This window comes from Cyanistes caeruleus, chromosome 14 (genome assembly GCF_971803275.1).
Source record: "Cyanistes caeruleus chromosome 14, bCyaCae1.hap1.1, whole genome shotgun sequence".
Taxonomy (NCBI): domain Eukaryota; kingdom Metazoa; phylum Chordata; class Aves; order Passeriformes; family Paridae; genus Cyanistes; species Cyanistes caeruleus.
In genome coordinates, this window is record NC_141714.1 from 12,794,880 (window position 1) to 12,814,288 (window position 19,409).

The 19,409-nt window shown below is 46.1% G+C and overlaps 3 protein-coding genes and 1 long non-coding RNA gene across 15 annotated transcripts in view; 2 read left to right on the forward strand and 2 right to left on the reverse strand.

Annotated features, from left to right (window-relative positions):
* Nucleotides 1–1,791: 1,791 nt before the first annotated feature.
* AGTR2 (angiotensin II receptor type 2) lies at nucleotides 1,792–17,688 on the reverse strand. Of its 4 annotated transcripts, XM_086850232.1 has the most exons (4): nucleotides 17,442–17,688; nucleotides 16,337–16,430; nucleotides 5,153–5,301; nucleotides 1,792–3,486 (listed from the first exon to the last, which is right to left on the reverse strand). In XM_086850232.1, the coding sequence occupies exon 4, from the start codon at nucleotides 3,411–3,413 to the stop codon at nucleotides 2,295–2,297; it is 1,119 nt and encodes a 372-aa protein (XP_086706358.1). In that variant the 5' UTR covers nucleotides 3,414–3,486; nucleotides 5,153–5,301; nucleotides 16,337–16,430; nucleotides 17,442–17,688; the 3' UTR covers nucleotides 1,792–2,294. The 4 variants fall into 4 exon arrangements, with proteins under 4 accessions (XP_086706358.1, XP_023781801.1, XP_086706359.1 ...); XM_023926033.2 differs by lacking the exons at nucleotides 16,337–16,430; nucleotides 17,442–17,688 and adding an exon at nucleotides 7,365–8,493; XM_086850233.1 differs by lacking the exons at nucleotides 16,337–16,430; nucleotides 17,442–17,688 and having other exon boundaries at nucleotides 1,792–3,537; nucleotides 5,153–5,350.
* On the forward strand, nucleotides 3,749–5,486 carry LOC147650567 (uncharacterized). The gene is made up of 2 exons (XR_015276200.1): nucleotides 3,749–3,924; nucleotides 4,031–5,486. It is a non-coding gene; the product is annotated as an uncharacterized LOC147650567 (long non-coding RNA).
* Nucleotides 8,374–18,399, forward strand: LOC111928642 (uncharacterized). The gene has a single exon (XM_023926031.2). The coding sequence runs from the start codon at nucleotides 13,970–13,972 to the stop codon at nucleotides 15,254–15,256; it is 1,287 nt and encodes a 428-aa protein (XP_023781799.2). The 5' UTR covers nucleotides 8,374–13,969; the 3' UTR covers nucleotides 15,257–18,399.
* The window catches only part of PLS3 (plastin 3), a 50,004-nt gene continuing 48,660 nt past the window's right edge, over nucleotides 18,066–19,409 (reverse strand). For all 9 annotated transcript variants that reach the window (XM_086850228.1, XM_086850224.1, XM_086850230.1 and 6 more), the window contains one exon: nucleotides 18,066–19,376. In XM_086850228.1, the coding sequence (XP_086706354.1) occupies nucleotides 19,244–19,376 (133 nt within the window). In that variant the 3' untranslated portion in view covers nucleotides 18,066–19,243. The remainder of the gene's footprint in view (nucleotides 19,377–19,409) is intronic.

Below are 19,409 nucleotides of genomic sequence, written 5' to 3' on the forward strand. Positions count from 1 at the left end.
TTCATGACCTATTAGAGGTACAAGGCAGATCTAGCAAACAAAAATGTCACACTGGGGTCACTCAGTTTGTCACTCTTGCAGAATATGACCTTCAGGGTAGACCTCTTTTGAAACTGCATTTTGAAGAAAGAATTTTCCTCCCCTCTCAGTTCACCTCACATTTAATACTCTTTTTTTATTTCCCTGTTTCTAGGAAAGCAATACTGGGTGCAGCTGCCTCAGCCCCTGTAGGTGGTTATCAATCCCTGCCCTCCAGCAGCCAAACATGAGTTTGTCCCACAGCAGCAGGAGATGCTGCATTGGGAAAGCTTTATTCTCATTTTCTCCAGGCTCTCACAGCTGTAAATGCAACTGGATTTCAGATTCCAACTGGATATCAGTCTAAGTCTGCACACCAGGCAAAAGGCACGATCCTTGTTAAATTCTGTTGTTTATTTTGCAGGTCCAACCTGCCGTGTGGAGAATGTGCAGCCTGTGCCTCCTCTCAGGACAGGTACAGCTGCAGCACAGGGACCATGGAGGTCAGAGTGTGCAGCTTTTGTTTTGAGTCTCCAAAGACGCCAATTAGTGTCCCACTTGTGTTCATTACTGACCTGTATTGCAGCAAAGGTACAAAGCTTCCACAACCTCTTATTACTGCTCTGAGTTTGCTGCCTTGAACACCTGGTGATTTTCTAAGTGTGCTGGTTTGTTTTGCTGTAGCACAACTGTGTTGCTGTCCTCATTGCTAAGCAATTAACAGTTTGTCCTTCCAGAAATATCCAACGCCCCAGACACTATTAGCTCCTCGGAACATTTTCAACAAAAACATTCCAGGGGAGCTGCATTAGTAGCTCTGCCACTTTCAGGGATAAGCATCTCTCCAGGCACATGCCTTACTACAGAACACCAGAGTAGGACAGGGAGAGGGGGTTACTTATGGTCAGGCCCCGTTCTGCCAAGTTCTGCTTAAACTTCTCATCTCACATCCCTCTGAGACTGGCACATTTCTTGTATAATCCAGTGAAGAAACTTTACCCCTACCCTACCAGAGAAGTGAACCTGCAGCAGGTTCCCAGGGCTTCCAGACAGTGGGGACTTCCAGGGAGGCCAGCTTGACCCCTGGATCAAAACTGTGAATGCAAGCCTCAAGAGTAATTCATTGGAGACAATTCCCTGAAAATAGTGATCTTTTAATCACTCAAACTGGGGAAAACCTGTAGGCAACGGTAAAAGGTGCAAACAGACCCCTCTTTTAGACTGAGCCTATCAAAGGGTCCAAGAGGACCAGTATCTCTCCAGCAAAATAAAATTTCAAATAAACATCAAGAGCAACCTCAAAATAGAATCAGTATTTCCCAAATGCCTTTTTTCTAATTCATTCTCTCAGTTAAAATGAGTAAACTCACACCATAGTTTTGCTTCTGGGTGACAAGACAGAGTCACTCAGGATTTTCTGTATGCAGTACTCCAAATTTACATTAGTAATCGACATTTAAAATGGAAAAGGTCCACACAACCAGCAAGTCCTTGCCACGAAGGCTGCTGGACAGTGTGTGGGGCTCAGCATGCCCACGTAGCAGTGGGACACTGCATGTTCACTTCCTGCAGCATTTTTGTCACAAGTGACCACACAGAATCAAAGAAAGGACCATCAGGCCTAGGGACATGTTACCTGCTATGGGAAAGGTATAAAAACGTGCACTTTGTGGTTTTACTTTCCCACACAAGTACCCTCCCACCTTCAGCAGTCTGCAGAACCATGTCTCCACACATTCTCAGGATCCCAGGCTGAAGCAAGCTGGAGGTATATTTGATGCATTTTGCATACATCTCTAGCCATTTATTTAAAAAAATTAAAATATACAAAATGAATGTCAAAATATTTTCTTACAGGTAGGTACAGAAGTATCTGCACTGCTTTATTTACACATTCTCTAGTGAGAATATATTTTAGAAAATCAGTTTAGGGCGTAATACTCAGCACCTATGTAATTATAGTTATGGTGTAATGGTCCTTCAGTATATTTAGACTTCTTGTGTTACACTTAACGCTCTCCTGATCTCAGCCACACAAAAACCTGATATTTAAGATGCCATCAATATAGTTATTTGTCAGAACCATCCCTCTGTGTAAAAATTGAGCTCTTGTTGTGAAAAGGAAGGAGGAATAAATCCCCATGTATGACAAAAACAGATTCTCCTTCAAACAGCTGGTGAATGATGGGCACAAAACAAAGGGAGGAGGAGAGAGGAACGTCACCACTGCAGGGACATCCAGCTGCACTGACATCACCCCACATCATGCCCAGTGCCTACAGGAAAGACTCAGGTTCCCCTTCTTTGCCCATGGGGGTTTCAGCATCTCTGAAGCAGCTGCCCTTCCTCGCAGAGGAGCTTTCCCGGTGGCTGTTGAACTGATAAACTCTTCTCTTGAACAGGCGGTGGAGCTTCTCCTGGAACTGGTTGCCGATGAAGCAGTACAGCAGGGGGTTGATGCAGCTGTTGGCAAAGGCCATGCAGATGCCGAAGGGCAGCGCCGTGTCGATGACCCCCATCACCTCACAGCTGTTAATGATGTCCATGTGAGACAGAGCGTTCAAAAACGTCAAAACGTGGAATGGCAGCCAGGAAAGCAGGAAGGCCATGACAACAGCAGCCACCAGCTTGAGGACTTTGTCCCTCTTCTGCCTGCTTTTCCCAAACTCTTGCGCTTTAAGCAGGTGCCTCCTGATCCAGATGTAGCAGGTGGTGATCACTGCCAAGGGGATGAAGAAGCCCAGGGTGTTTTTCAGGAAGGCAGTTGCCACGGACCATTTTGCATAGTTTTCATAAGGAAAGGCCATAATGCAAGCATTAACCTCCAAGCTTTCAACATAGTAAGTGTCTCGGAAATAAAAAGTTGGGAGGGAGGACAAACAGGCGAGGCCCCACACAACCAGTGCCACAAAATAAGCTTGTTGTGGAGTTCTCCTCTGGGAGTGAATAGGATGGACAATGGCGTGGTACCGGTCCACGCTCATGCACGTGATGAAAAAAATACTTGCAAACATATTGAGACAGAGGACAGAACTGGAGATCTTGCACATGAGAGACCCGAAGAGCCAGTTGTATCCCTGTGCATAGTAGGTGGCCCAGAAGGGGAGGGTGGCCAGGCACAGCAGGTCAGCCATGGCCAGGTTGAAAATGTAGATATTAGCAACTGTCTTGGGGCCAGTGTGACGACAGAGCACCACCACCACCACACTGTTGCCAACCAAGCCAAGAACAAAAACCGCAGAGAAGAGGGCTGGAATTAGTGAAAACTGATAATCTGAAGAGGTAAGAGGGCAGAGAGGGGATGAGTCTGACCCAGCTGATGAGTTTGTCAGGGCTGTAGATAGGACTTGGAGACTTTCCCTGGTGGTGACAACCAGGGAGTAGTTGTTCTGCATGATGGTGCTGGTGGAAAGGGAGTTTCTTCAGGAAATTCATGGGCTGGCAGCACTTTCCTGTCACATCGCTCACCTGCAGATCAGAAACCGTGTGTTAGATGTGCACTCTGCAGCTGTCTCAGCTCTGAAATCCCACAGACACAATAAAATAAAAACCACTTGAAGTTATATCAGTAAGCTGAGTGCTGAAATACCAGGCAGCCCTGCTGAACTCCTTACCTCCATCCCACTGACAGGACACAATTAGCCCTAGGGAGGTCACAGCACTTTTTAATTAGCCTGGCAGAGAAGAGAGCAGCTGGGGTTTATCTGTGATTACAGATGGTGCTTTCTGTGGCCAGCAGAGCAGAAGGATTATGGACTCAGGAGCTGGAGACGCTTTGGGAACTTCTGTGACCCAAAGGCCACGCTGAAGCTCCTCATGATCCTTTTCTCAGTTTTCTCATGCTATTTCCAGCACTCTGAGCAGTTAAAGTAATATATAAAGGCAGCAGTCAAGAGTGAAGATCAGGTAGGTCACACCTGAGGGTCTCCTGGGACTCCACAGGCATGAAAGCAGACTTTTAACAGGACTATTAGGAAAGCAAGCTGTGAATTTTTTTTTTTTTAATTCACAGGGCTGGACACAAAAACACTGAAGGGTCTTTGCAAAATGTCATTCACTGTCAGTGTCCTTCTGAAACATATCTGCATCTCCTTCCCTCATGACAGCTTTAATCAGAACACCAAAAGAGAGAATTTCAGTATAGACACAAGCAATAAACTCAGTCCTTGCAGGCACTGGATTTAACAGTACAATGTACCATTCATTTAGAAATATCAGGACTTCAGTAGGTGAAAATGTAGCTATGAAACAGCTAAAATAAGAGAGTTAATTGAAAGGTCTGTCTCTGTTGCATTTCAACAGCTTGTGTCTGCACTCTGAGCAGGACATTTTGCAAACTTTAAGACTTTCTAAGTTAATAAAGAAGATACCATACCCAAGTATTTTATTTTACATACTAGAAAGAGGCAATTAATTTTTAATTAAGTTTTTGTGGAACCAGTCAGGCATTTAAGAATTTTCAAGGAGCCCTAAAAATTACAGAAATTTTCACCAAGCCAACAGATTTGGGTAATGGTCTCTCATTTAACAGAAGACAACTGATAATTTCAAACATATTTTTCTGTATCAACAGTTTAATGTACAGTAGCTTATAATTTGCTCAATGCAAAATATGCAATATACTACTTTGGATATATTGACAAAAAATAATTTTAAATACATTGTCTCAACGATGAAAATTCAGCAGGGGAATTTCTGCAGAGTGCTGGTATTTAAAGTCACAAATAGTTAATCATATGCCCATGTTCTGTATTCAACCAGGTCCTAAACGCAATGAAAACTTTCTTGTTTGGGAACACAAATGTTCAGAGAGGATCTGGAGTCCCATTTCACCTTTAACTCCTATGTCCTGAGCCCTTCACTTTAACATACAGAAGCTGAAATCTCAGAACTAGTCACGAAGCATTACATACCTCAGTGACTCCTAGCAGAGGGAGCACCCCATAATTACCTGTACTGCATTACAGAGAACAAGGTTCCATTGACAAACGCACTCCCCCCCTCTGGTCATGAACAACTGCTGCCTCAGGATCTGCTCTGAGCTACTCATTCCTCCTCTTACTGCAGGCACATTCCAGCACAAATTGAATCCAATCAATGGAAATTATATTCCAACAGCAGAGAGAAAACCTACCTCTCAAACCTCACATTCATCTGGATGTGGCTCTAGAATTCCGTGCTCCTTTTTTCCGTTTTCCATCTGGTGAGTATCGCCACCAGCAATCTGCTCTCTCATATCTTCCCTTTTCCCGCTGGGAGACTTTAACCTACATAACTCAAGAACTGAAATATGAATGCCTGCCAGCTTCTTTTCCTTTTGGAAGCAAAACGCTTTGAGAACCCCCCTTTCCAAGGCCACGTGAGCACATGCAGTAAATCAGGAGAGAGCAACAAGACAGCCAGAAAAAAAAAAAAAAGAAAAAAAAAAAGAAGAAAAAAAACAACTGAAATGAAGCAAGCAAGAAAAAGGAAATTCACAAAAATATCCCTGTGGTTTTCTGCTGCAGCTCTTGGGCCAGGAGAATACACCCACACACAGCCCCTTTCTGCCCTCCACGTGCACACACAACATGTGGGAGCCTCCATGAAATGATCTGTGCATCCTGAGGGATTCCCATGCAGTCCATGGAGCCCTAGCACTGGCTAATACATTTGACAATAAAATAGGCTATTAGTCCTGGCAGAACTGACTATAATGTGAACAGGAAGTGGAGGAACATCACTGCATTCACAACAGCATTGCCTGTAAAAGGGGGCTGGTCCCATCTCCCAGTTCAAATGGGAAAGCCACTGCCCTATTCCTTGCAAAGACATGCACACTGCTGGGGCTGAGGAGGGCAGCAGGACAAATCCACGTGGCTGAGAGCAGGCTTGGTTCTGAGGCTGCACTGGGGTAGGACATGACCAAAACGAGCTTGTGCCAACTCCCATTCACACAACACAGAGTTTTTACATCTGCTCCTTCCTTGCATCACGTGCTGGGCCTGGCCCTGGCCTCCAATCCCAGGAAGGAGCTCCAAGGGGCTCCTGGAGGATAAGGACGGGGCAAAGGAAGCACCCATAGGCTTAAACATTTTGCCCTGGTGCCTGAGCGTGATCTCTGCAACAACTGCCCATCTGCTGTGGGCACCTGTGCTGCACTCCCCAGCTTGGTGTGCCAGACAAACACTGGAGTCCCTGCCAGTGACGTGTCCCTGTGCCCCAGGCAGCTGCTGCTGCTGGCTCTCAGTCACTAGCCAGCCCTGGACCCAAGCACATCCCATCCTTTGAACACCAGCACAGCCTTGGAGCGAGGTGTATCCACCTGTGGGGGCTTGGGGAATGCCCAGTGCCTGCGCTCACTCCAGGACTGTGCAGAGCACCAGAGACAGCACCAGAGTGACCCAAAGGAGAGATGGAACAGGGAAAACAGCCTATTAACAGCATCTGCAGGGGAGCCAAGGGCTGAGTGGGCTGTGGAGAACAGTCTCACCTGTTTCACCATGGCCCAGTTACGTCTTTTACCAGAAAAAGCTTCAGAGAGTGTTGAAAATCTTATCAGCAAACTCATACATCCATCCCCTGGAGGTGAGTGCTACATTCAAGGCAGAGAGAAGAGTCCTTGGCAGTTTTTGTCTTTATCTGCCTCACAATTCAAAGTCCAGTTCTTAGCATTTTCTGTGCTAAAAGGAGACTGGGTTATTTAAAGAAAGGGAATTCCACACAGCATTTCTATTTACCACAGTGCAGCGATTTACTGCTTCAAGGACATGATGACAAAGCAGTCGATGGTCAGAACCGTCAGGCTGCAAGCACACAGTGCCTGTGCTTGGATCAAATACTGGAAGAGAGAGAGTCATTATTCCTCCTGCAAAGGAGAGGAGCTGCGCCTTTTGCCACCAATTTCCCCTGTACACACCCTGCCTGGGCTCTGCAGGACTGCTGGCCCACTGGTGAGTGACCTGAGATGTCAGCACTCACTCTGAACCAGATTTATTAATGTTTTTGGGAACAAGATGTGCAGGACACCCTCAGCCAGGAGTCCTTGCTGCTAGTCACACGCAAACAACCAGTAAAAGGTTTTCCTCCATTCCTTAGCAGATACCCAGGGAAGGAAAAAAATGCACAAGAATGATTATTTTTCAAAAATAACAAACACTTGTTGTTTACACTTAAATATAAAGTTTCCCTTTCCACACAACACTTACTCCTTACAGATTCTAACTGTGTTTATTCTGTTTTGCCTACAAAGCTGAGCTTTAGCAGACAAGAAATGCACCCAGTGCAATGGGGGTCATAGGCTGCCCTTTGGCAAATCCTGCTCCCGTTCTTTCCCCTGCCAGTGCCCAGTGCATCTGATTCCTTACCTGATCACTGCAAAGCTTCCTCTCACTAATGTAGAAATCCCTCTCTCTTCCATTTCCCCACCATTTCTTTCTTCCTCTATTTCTGAGCATCTTGTATGGCTGTGAAACAGATGCCCAAGTGGTCCATGCACAATACAACCTTGTGCCATGCAGTGCTGCAGTTGAGCTAATGTCCTCTGAGCTTGTGGGAAGTGTTTTCCACAGCCAGGCTGGTGAATCCATGTCCTGGGGTGACTTTATGATACTGGTATCCCCAGTTGAATGGTTTATGTTACTTATTAAGTTCTGCACCTTTAAAACTGGCTCTGAGAGTGAAATGGGGGGAAGAAGCAGCTGCAGTTTGTGTTGAAAGGAAAACATCACTGTCACACATCCCGCTCCTGAACTGTGGTGTCTGCAGCACGGACAGACAGCGGGACAGAGCTTCTCTTTGGCTTTTAGTTAGTTTTAGCTAGCTGAGGCAGAGGAGTTCCCTGGACCTTTTTTCCTGGAACTGTTCAAGCCTGCTCTGGCCTGAACACCCAGCCAAACCCCGGGAGCTCAGGCCTGTGGCCCACCGGGGCCTGGGCCTCGGCACTTTCCAGCACCAGAGGGACTGATAAGAACCTGAGCGAGCCGAGCTACAGCACATGAAAAGGACTTTTCTTCCTGGATTTGCCATCCCATTGAACAGTGAGAGGTTTTATTGTTTAACATTATTCAATTTCTGTTAAATAATCAGCTTTTTCCACTTCTCTCCAAAGAATTTTTTTTTTTCCTGGACCAGTTGTGGGGAGGGGTCATTTGAATTTTGTTTTTCATGGGGGAACCCCCATTTGGAGTTTTTCTCCCAAATTTGCCCTAAACTAGGACAATCCAGCACTTGGATCTGCTGCAGCAGAGACCAGCAGCCCAGAATCCAGCTCAGCACAGGGCAGAGCTTTTTCACTGCTCATCTGGCTGCAAAGTTACAAAAGCTGCAAGTTTTCAACGCAAGACCTGTTTGATTTTAAATTAGTAGAAGCTTGAGGTTTCTGGGGGTTGGATTTTGGGAGGGATTTTAAGTATGTCTTTTACACCAACTAAAAAATAACCACAGTACAAGAGGAGCAAGAAATTTGCTGCAGGCTCACATACAGCCCTTAGGTTTGTCTTTCTATCTTCAAGCCTGTGCACCTAAAGAGGTCAAAAGGTCACCAGAAATGTTAAAAAAAATCCAAAACCAAACCCAAAAAACCCCAAACCACCACCACACACAATTCAAATAGAAACTTCTGACCAACTGTACAAATTCAAAGGATCCATGCAGTCCAAGTCCTAGGTCTTGGATTTTGCAGGGAAGTGCTGCTGCTGTCAGGGGCAGAATATTCCAAACAAGCAGCCTGTCTGACTGTGCCAGCAGGGTGTCAGAGCCATCTCTTGAGGCTGAACCTCGCCAGCCTGCCAAAGGCTCAAAGTAATGTGAGATCCAGATGCAAACTGTATTCATGAGCTTGATTTGTTCCTTTTGGAGAAAGCAAGAGGGGAAAAAAATATCTTTTATAAATGTGCTCACCAGGATGCATAATGCAACATAGGTCACTGTGGCTGTGTTTGGTGTTGATTTACAGCAGGATCCCTGACTCCCTGGTCCCAGGGCTGGCAGCAGGAGCTGGGGATCCAGCACGTTATGCCAGGGCAATGATGATTTTCATCATGCCAAACCCTGGCACTAGCTTGGTTGGATGGAGCACAGTGCTAATAATGCCAGGATTGCAGGTTTGATCCCTGAATGGGCTGGAAGAGCTGGGCTTGATGATCCTTGTGGTTCCCTTCCAACTCAGAATATTCTGTGATGCTGGGGTGTGCTGTGCCAAACAACAGGCCTTCTGCACACACTTTCCAAAACCATCCTGCCTGCAGCTGGGTTCCCCCAGCATTCCATAAACTTTTCTAAGCATTCCTCCTTCCTGCATTTGTTTGTTTAAGGGTTTCTTCAGGGATTCATTGCTCAGTCCTGCAAGCAAGATTGGAAAATCTACTTCACCCTTCCCCAGCCCCAGAGCACTCCTTCAGAGAAAGCTGATTATTGCTTCTTTCTGGGCACTCAGGGAAGGGAGCAGTTGTGAGCAGTGACCTTGAAGGCTGAAGGCCAAGGCAGTGAGTCCTATTCCCATCCAGCATCCATGGTTCTTGCTGGGTCAGTTCTGGGTCTTAGCACTGTCTCTGAACCTCTGAAGCATGATCAGTTCTGGCAGTGGGTATCTGCAAAACCAGTGTTACAGCCAAGAGGGAGAATTGCCAGCATTCTCAAAGGCAAGACCTTGGTCAGTGTTCCACTCTCCCTGCTGGAGCCATGATTTCACGTGCAAGAACTGAGCAGACCTGGGGAAAGTGCTGCTTTTTCACTTCACAGCAGCACAGCAGTGAACACAAGGGCCACCCAGACAGGGCCCATCAGACACTCTGAGCGTATCTTGTCCCATTGAACAGACCTTCTGTGCCAGAAGAGGTCAGTTTTGGAGCAGTTCAGTAACTGACAGAGGCATTTGGGAGGGAAAGGGAAAGGGAAGGATGCCACTTCCACCCCCAGCATGCAGAAAACTTATCCAAAGCATTTATTTTATGAGAGATGTTTGTGTCCAGCCAATAGCACTGCCAAGATTGAGGTTATCCTCCATGACATTGTTTGTTCAAATTATTGGCTGTAAGCGTTTTACAAGCTACCAAAAATAGTAAAGAAAACAAGCACATCGATGATTTGGAAAACAAGCTGCACCCGTTGCTGTTAAAGGCAGGGAGGGCACACACACCTTGGCACCCCTGCCTGTTCTTGGGGCATGCCTGCTCTCCCTGAAGGCAGCAGGACTTGGTCAAAACTCCATTCCTGAGTGCTGCACAGCTCCCAGCCATGCCCCCAACACAGATAAACCACCAGACTCCAGGCCTTGCCAAAAACAGGCACTGACCCTTAATGGCCATAGCAGTGTCCATGGCAAGCACAGCATCTCAGCAGCTGAGATCACAACAGGAACCCACAGTCAGCTTTCATAATTTATCATCACAGGTAATTTTCTCCTGCTCACTGCTCTCAAACCAGTTGCTGTGATGAGTGGCAGAAGTCAAGACACTGATGCCCTTTGCTTGTGGGAGAGAGTTCCCTCCTGTCTAACTTCTGCTTTATTTGTACTAATACAGTTGTATATAGCCTGGCATTTAAAGCATGTGGGAGAATGTTTCACATTTCTTTTTAGGGTCTCAAGGTGATATTTAGGAAGAGTTAGGACTCTGGAAAGTTTTATAGAGTTACAGAGCACCCAAAGGGTCTCTTTCCAGAGATCTTTTAAAAATAAAAATCTTCCTCCCTTTGTTATTTTGAACTATAACCACTACAAACAGCTTTCCCACTTTTTAAGTGTTTTTACTAGAAATTTCTCTTAGAATACTGATACACATGAGAGTTCACCAGCTAGATAAAGCTTTGGGTGTGTCAGATTATTCCTGACATTTGCATACTCCACCTTATTTAATCAATCTTTTAACAAATGAAGCTATTAAGTGATTCTACTCATTCCATCTTTTCCCAACAAAAAGTTTAAAGAAAGCAAACCTTGCTCTTTTAACTTATTAGACCAGCAGGACCATCCCAAAATACATGCTGCCTCGATCTTCTAAAGAGAATTCATCTCCTTAAAATTTACAGTATTAGGCAAGGCTCTTGACATCAGCTACAAACCATTTCTGAAGGGGATGTGCAGGGCTATAAATCCCAGATGTCAGATAAATCAGTGACTGAAAAAAAGACAAAAACACAACTGTGGTCATGTGGTGGGTGGAACACATTTTAACAGGAGACTTGCAGTGGTTCAGCTTTTCCATTAAAGCTGGGTGGATGAGCCACCTCAGCCAAAACACAGGATGCATTCCAGAAACCCTCCAAGCAGATGGAGCGAGGCAATCAAAATCCCTGCACGTGGAGCACAAGGAGTTGAGCCTGGAGAAGAGAACCCAAGAGCAGGATGCTAACATTTGAACAGATCATAAAGGGAAAGTTTGTTTAAAAGAGAAAAAGCTCCTGTGTCAGTTCTCAAGGCGCATGTCCTTACCTTGTCTCTGCAGCACTTGGTGTGGCAATGACTGCAGCAGAGATGCTCAGGAGCTGGACAGGCAATGCTCAGCACTTCTTGCACAGGAGCACTGGGCACTGCAGCACACACAGGACATTCCTGTGGCCACTCTCTTGGACCAGCACTCGGCCCCCAGAAAAGGTTTAGCTCTCCACAATGCTGCTGTTGGCATACCTGCATTGCTCCCACCCCAAGGGCAGCTGAAACCAGGACTGCCATCAGTAAGTTCAGGCAGCCACAGCCAAGAACCTGGCAAGGCAGCTGCCACCCCATCTCTGTGCTTTGTGGAATCTTTACAGGGAGAAACTGGAATTGCCAAACCTCTGACAAAGTGTGAAAATCTGGTCACTTTGATACTTACGGGTTTCCTTGGCCCTATAGGCTTTAAAGCAAGGAAACACTCTGCAGCTGTGTGGTCCTGTTCCACCACAGTGTTTTAGTCCAGTTGCAACATTTGGCAGCAATGATCTCCAAGAGCTGCATGCTTTTGGTCTGAAAACTTCCAGTATGAAACCAAGGAGAGCTACAGAGAGCACTGAGATTAACTAAGAGCTAGAACATGGTAACACTGCTGGAATTACAACCAGAATTACAACCAGAAATAAAGCCTGTGTAGAATAAAAGGGACACCAGAGCAAGAGATCCATCTTTTTCAGCCTGAGCTACACAGTTCAGCTAAAGGCAAGAGCATTCCCAAGCACACAGTGCACCTCACTTGTCCTGCACAGGGATCAGCAGAAACTTGTTTCCTTCACAGGATAGCACTGACAAAGTCACAGAGTGATGGATATTCCTAGCTGTGCTGCATCAGGAGGCAAGACAAGCTGTGGAGATCCCAGCAGCAGGACACCCCCAGAAGGTGATGTCCTCAAAGGCGCAGTCCCAGCTGAGCCAGGAATACGGAAAAAAATTCACCCACCAAAACCTTTGGCGTGACCCCAGACACGATCAGCTGGATGGGGTGAGCAGTGCATACTTCCACTTTCCTGGGCTCCCAGGACCAGCCCCTGGGCACAGTGCCAGCACTGCTGCTCATGGTGGAAACCAGATTTTGGCCCTCAATAACACTGCACCAAAGCCTGTCTAACTAAATAAATGATGTTGTTTACAGCTGGAAGATGGTCTCCATTACACAACATGATCATCCTGGCCAAGCTTCCAGGGCGAAGCTGTTCTTCAGGGGTTTATTGCTTGAACAAGTGAAGAAGAAAACAGGACTAGCTGGAGCAAACATAGCAATTACACAGCACAGGAAACATAATCTGCTTCTGCTGAGAACACAACTGAGCTGCAAACTTATCCAGGTCACACCTACTGTTGGGCATACTTGGGGGTTTAGCCACTGTCTGGAGAGAGCTGGCAGAATAGGGGAGAGAAAGAAAGGCCAAACTGTAAAACATGAAAAAGAACAAAGTTGAGACAGACCAAAAAATTAAGAATGAAGAAATGCACTGGAAGGCAGGGGGCTGACAAAAGATGCTTCAAGCACATCAGAACACATGAGAAATCCAACAGAGAGAAGTGGAAAAGAAAAATTAAGAGTGACAAAAAACAAGAGCAGCAATTGTGTCACTGGCTGCCCTAATGACACATCAGCTGCAAGCCCTGGGTCTGGTCCTCCTGGATCAGTCTGGAGATTGCTGATCCTGGGCTGTCGAGTTCATCAATGAGGCCCCCAAAAGTGCTTTCTCTTTGCACTGTGGATATAGGATAAAAAACAGGGCGGGGGCAAGGACACAGATTTTTAAGGACCCTAAAGTTAGCTCCAGTTGCTCATTTCAGACCTGCTGAGACAGGCAGTGCCCTGGGAAGGACAGTGAGCCCTTGGGGTGCTCCATGTTTCAGCTCAGGGCTTATCCCAAGAAGAGGCACTGCCAGGACACAGCACTCCCCTGTGCTTTCCCAGCTGCCAGAGGAGGAGAGGCTTGCACAGCTCCTGGCAGTCTCCCATTCCACTCCCATTCCTGAGCCCCAGGCTGTGCTCAGGGCTCGGTCACAGCTGCATTTCCCAGGGCACCTGTCACTGTGTGCAGCCACTCTGGGGCGAGCACCCTCACTTGGATGGTGCTGCCACCTTCCACTGCCTTTGCTGAATCTCTAGCAGGAGAAAATGAGAAAAATTCCTCCAGAAGTATTTTTTGAGCCAACTGCCAAGCAGACCCTGAGAAAGGTGACAGCCCATGAGCAGGAACCTCTCCCAGACAGCTGCCAGAGGAAGTCTGTTACCTGTTGCTGCTTGCAGAGGGCAGGAGGTGAGAAAAACCACTATCAGAGCATGATGCTGGGCTGAGAAGCCTCCCTGCCTCTCAGGGCAGTGCTTAATCAGCTCTGACGTGCCTGAACACTTAATCCCCATGGGGCTGCAGCAGGAAGAACCAGCTGATTTATTTTCACTGTGCACAGTCCAACCAACCCTGCCATGCCTGCAGCTCACCTGCCCAAAAGGTACATGCTCTTTTTCTTGCCTCCTTCTCTACTATCCATCAGGTATTAGATGCTGTGGCTGATGTGTGGCTGGTCATGTTCTTTCTTGTTATATTTATATTTACTTGTGCAGCAAAGGCTGGGCTGAGTCTGAATGTCTCCAATTCATGCCCAAGCATGTGCAAATGTACACCTGAAGAGACCATCCTCTGCAACAGAGCTGGACTGAAAACCCTACCTGGAGAAATAGCAGCATCCACCATCTCTCTAAACCTCTCCAACAATTATTTGCGGATTCTCAACACCAACACCTTCAGAAACCTGACTTTCCTTCACAGCCTCTGGCTAGATGGGAACAATCTGACTTTCCTGACCCCAGGAACTTTCCATGCTCTCAGCAGGCTGCAGGAGTTGCACCTCAGCAGGAACTCACGCCTCACCTACCTGCATGCAAACACTTTCAGAGGACTATTAAACCTCATCAGCCTGGATTTGTCCCACTGCAATATCTTCGAAATCCACCCACTTCTTTTTTCACACTTGCCTTCCTTAGAAAGGCTTGATTTAGCCTCCAATAACATGCGGTATGTCCCACAAGCCTTCAGGAACCTCTCCAGCCTCACGAGGCTGTCCCTGGAGGGCAACCACATAGAAGCCATCGGCAGAGATTCCCTGAAGGACCTGGAAGCCCTGTATGATCTGAACCTCAGGAGGAATCGGATATGGATCATCCAAAATGGAGCTTTTGCAAAGCTTCTCAGATTGGGCATGTTAAATTTAGGACACAACTTCATCACTGATTTGCCTAATCAGCTTTTTGAAGGCTTGATCCAGCTCAAGACCATGCACCTCGAAGCCAACAGAATCACGGCTATCGACTGCACCTTCAGACACCTGCTCAACTTGAGAAGCCTGTACCTGAACAACAACCAGATCTCCTCCATCTCAGACTCAGCTTTTTTATACCTAAACAAGCTGCACTTCCTTCACCTGAGCAGAAACAACCTCAGCTCCCTGCCCACGCGCTCGTTGGCCGAGCTGACCAAGCTCAAGTACGTGTTCCTGTCCCACAACCCCTGGAGGTGTGACTGCAGCATGCTCTGGTTCTGGCACTGGACAGCCACACGCCGGGCTGTCATCCAGGGGCTGGACTGCGCCTTCCCTGGCCCTCCCAACACAACAGCACCCGAGGAGCCCCGCCCTGGGGACCTGGGGGACTGCACGGTGCCGCTGGAGCTGCCCAGGGAGGACAAGTGTGGGGTGGCTGGGACCAGCGTGGCTCCCAGGCCCCCCGCTCTGCCCGGCCAGCTCATCCTGCTGGCACTTGCCTGCCACACGTGGTACAATGAGAGGGGCTGGGGCACCGTGGTGGCCACGTTTTAATGATGTTTCAATTATAAAGCGGAGGTTACTTATTTATTTTCTTGAAATTTGTTTGTGGACATTGGTTTGCACGACAGGTGGGTTTTATATGGAAATAAAGGGATTTTATTATATAGGAATAAATTATTTTCTTCTGAAATGCTAACATAAAAATTCAATGCAAATGCTCACCTTGGCAAGTTCAGGGCTGGGGCTTGTGCTGGTGATGTGGGGCTGGGGAGCATGTTCCCCTCTGTCCTCCCCATTTCCCAACTGACCACAGCCAGGTGTGACCTCCCTGGGAAGGGCTGCCTTCCTCTGCCCAGCCCACACTCGGCATAGTGTGAGTACTGCTGAAATAGGAATAAATTGCATGTGCAAGGACGTCTGGAATCCTTAGAAAAGGCCCAGTCCATCAGCACTGCTGTGAACATGTGGTACCTCCCCACAGCGGGAACATGGGGATCTCTGCTGTTAGGATGTAAAACAGTGCTGGAGGTGTAAAATGTAAAACATTTTATCACTCAACTGCTCCCCACAGCACTGAACCTCAGCTAACATGGCCCTGCATTTACCCCTGCAGAGGTCAAGTGTCTCAGGGATGGTCTGTACAAGCTGTGCCTCCCTGCATGCCTTCAAGGAGCTCTGTCACAGCACAGTTCTAGTGCCATACCCCCAGTCTGCCTCCCTTCAGCTGCTGGGAGACACAGATCAGCCTTCTCCATCCTCCCAAATGGAATTTTCCATTTGTGCAGGTACATTAAAAACCCTCATCCAATGTTTACTGGGTGCTCGCAGAAGGAAGCAACGGAATGTGTTCCAGACACACCACATTTGTCCCTGTCCTTAGAGGAATTATCCCAAGCTGATAAGAGCTAAGAGCGAAATAAACCCTTTCTTAGGGCTGAAAACACACAAACCAGCACAATTTGACATGGGAAACCTGCCATGGAGTGCAGAGCAGGGCCAACCTTTGCTGTTACACCAGGGAAGGGACGAAGTGGGGCTTCACAACAAAACCACACTTGCTGCATCCCTGTTATATTTGTGATTAGGTTTGAGCAAAGTATTTAACGGTCAATACAATAAATTTTTGCTTACATTGTTTATGCTGTTTCACCAGCTTCACATACTTTGAGAAGTAGTGGAAAAACACTCCAGCTGGTTTCTTGGTTTTGCATTCCTCTCTATCAAGCTGCAATAGAAAAAGGCAGAAGCAAAAAAGCAAGCAAAGTCCACCTCAGCAATTTCTTCCCTAAAAGATTTGATTTTTCCCCCATTCAATAATATAAATTGGCAAAAAATTTATATGGACAAGAGCCTTGCCTTCTCTGAATGCTTTGAGAAAATATTCCTTCCACTTTTACACCACCACCTCATTAAACAGTAACAGCAGCACAAGTAAATTGCTTCCTCTGTGCTGTGATAAAAAGTCATAGAAATATTTAACAAGTTATACACAGTATGCTCAGGGAGAACATGTGGCTACATTTTAAATCCACAAAAAATTTAACTTGCAAGGTATACAAGAAAAAGTGCCTCCCTGAGGAGGAGGCAGTCTGGGCTTGCAAAGACATTTGAAGGAGAACCTTAAGATTAAGGATAAGGACAACATGCACCCACAAGAGAAGCAGCAAGACCAACTGTTTAAAAAAAAGAAATCAATAACAAATATGAACAAAGCTGACACTGCTAAAAAACCTGGGAAACAAAAAGCATGTCATTGAAGAAGCAGAACAAAGTATAAATACTAAGAAATAATTTAATATTAAAGAGCAAAAAGAGTTGCAGGAAGAAGGAAATGTGCTAAAAGTTTACATCTCCTGTTGGAAATTTTAAGTGTGTTTGACAAAACAAACCATTTGAAAACCTGCTTGTTAAAAGTGTTTACTGGAGAAAAAGCACTGGGTTTGTCCTGATTGCCCTGCACTGGACCTTCTGTGTGAGATCTGCTTTGCTTGTACCCCAAACTTTTCTTTCTTAAATACATCCAGCACAAGGAGATGCTTTCCCATTCTGTAATTGTCAAAGTACCCATTTCTCCCCCTTCAACCTGCTACCAAGGAGGCAAAAGAGGCAAGACAGGAGAGATGCACGTGGCCACTTCCAAAGTCCAAGAATTTTGACCTGAATTACACCACAACCCCTGCCAGTGCCATAAATCACCAGAACACGGTTTCAGTGGGATGGCTGTAACTCTACTTACGGTATATCGCTCCATCTTGAGTGAAAACATGCAATTTCCTGTGGGAAGCTTTGTTAACATACTTTTCTTGTGAAAAAAGTGTACCAGTGGAAAGTTTCCAGGCAGCTCTGCACAAGGCTTCGTGCAGGGGATCACTGGGGTGCTCTGCTGACACTCCACTCGCAGGGCAGGGAGCTCTGCCAGCCGTGCCACCGCAGCCCATGCCCTCACCCCTGCAGCAGGCAGGGCTCCTGCCCATCTCCTCCCAGGTGCCCCAGCCTGCCTTCAGCTCCCTGTCAAATTCCTCCTTTTCACCTGTCCTTTTCTCATCTCCTACACACAGAAAAATGCAGTCCCTTTCACTCAATTAGCCCCCATACAAATGTTCATCTCTGAAGCCCCCAAGGCACAACAATACAGAAGCTGCTGCTTCAAACAAACTTCTGCTTTTAAGGGACCTTCCCCTGCTGTGCTGCCAGCAGCACCAACCCCTCAACACGCTCTGAAGGACCAGTACAGAGTATCAGACTTACATCAGGCCATTAAAGATGAAGAAAGATTGTGTGTGGCACTGCAGCCCAGAAGCACCAGCTGCAACTGAAGACAGGCTGCCATGCTGGGTCAGTGCAAATAAGGAGAGAAGCGTGTATTTAAATGTTTTTATTTCAACTAATGCTTTGCCACCATATTACATCACTTTGAATAGCTTGGAATAGCAATATGATCTCAAAATATAGCAAACAGCTTGCCAAAGCAAGAGAATATTAAATCCTATGGATACAGCATCTTCCTTCTTTGGTGACAATGCTTCCTTCCATTTATCTGTAAAAATAATTTTATATTCCAGCACATTTGCTGTTCGCTTTATTGAACCCTGCTGTTTATACCATTTGCCTCTTCCCTGCACAAAACCTCTCCACAATGTAGTATGGTTTTGTATCTAACAGCATTTTAAATAAAAAAGTTATAGTTTTCATGCAGATTTTTGTAAAAATTATTTTCTAGGTGCACAGAACTGAACCAAGATGCATACAAAAATGCATTCACTTCCATTCTCAGGTGTAACCACGTCATCAGCAACATGATCATATGTTACTACAAGAGGTCCAAGGATGGTGGTATTATTATATATAGTAAAACCTTAATAAACAAACAAACAAAAAAAAAACCCCTTTTTATAAGCAGCAAGAGAAAAAACTGCCATGCTTTATTTGTAAAGTAATCAAAATAGTTAGATGTACAAAAAAGCACCATGTACAAAGAATACCAGAGGAAGTACATCTTCCTAATTACACATTTCTCATTTAGCATTGCGAGCTGGCCTGCAGGTCCCAACTTGTACTGTAGCTTTATTTGCAAAATTAAGGATGTGGTCAAACCTAAAATATGCTTGGACTGTATGACAGAAATTAAAGTGGACTGCAGATAGAAATTAGATTTGTTTCCATTACAACTCATACCAACCACCTTATAGCCCTCAAGGGTAAAAAACCACACGTCAAGTATCTGAGAAATAATGGAGTGAAAACAGCTCCAGAGCAATATTGCAAGATGCAGGTCTGCTATGAATGCATTTCTGTGAGCTCTTGATAACTTAAAACTTTCCTTTGGGAAAAGAGCATGTTTGTTGGTTAAAACTCCTCCCCCTGAGAATTTTGATAAATTTGTCTTGCAAAGCAAAACAAAGTCCTTTGAACTTCAACAGTTCCAAGGCCAACAGCATTTCAACGTGGTCACAGCCCATCTGCTACTCATGCACCCAGGGTGGCAGGTTGGGTTTTTGTTGCATTTTGGTTTTTTTTCCTTTACATGGATTATCCCTTTTATACTCGCTTCATTCCTCTCCCCATCAAGCAGGCAAACACGGTCATGACCATCTTTGGCTTCACCTCCACAAGATCTTCTGGAAGAGCATAAACTCTGGCACCAATTCTTCTTGCCATGGACACAGCATACCTATTCACCATGGAAAGATGAGGTGGTCAGCAA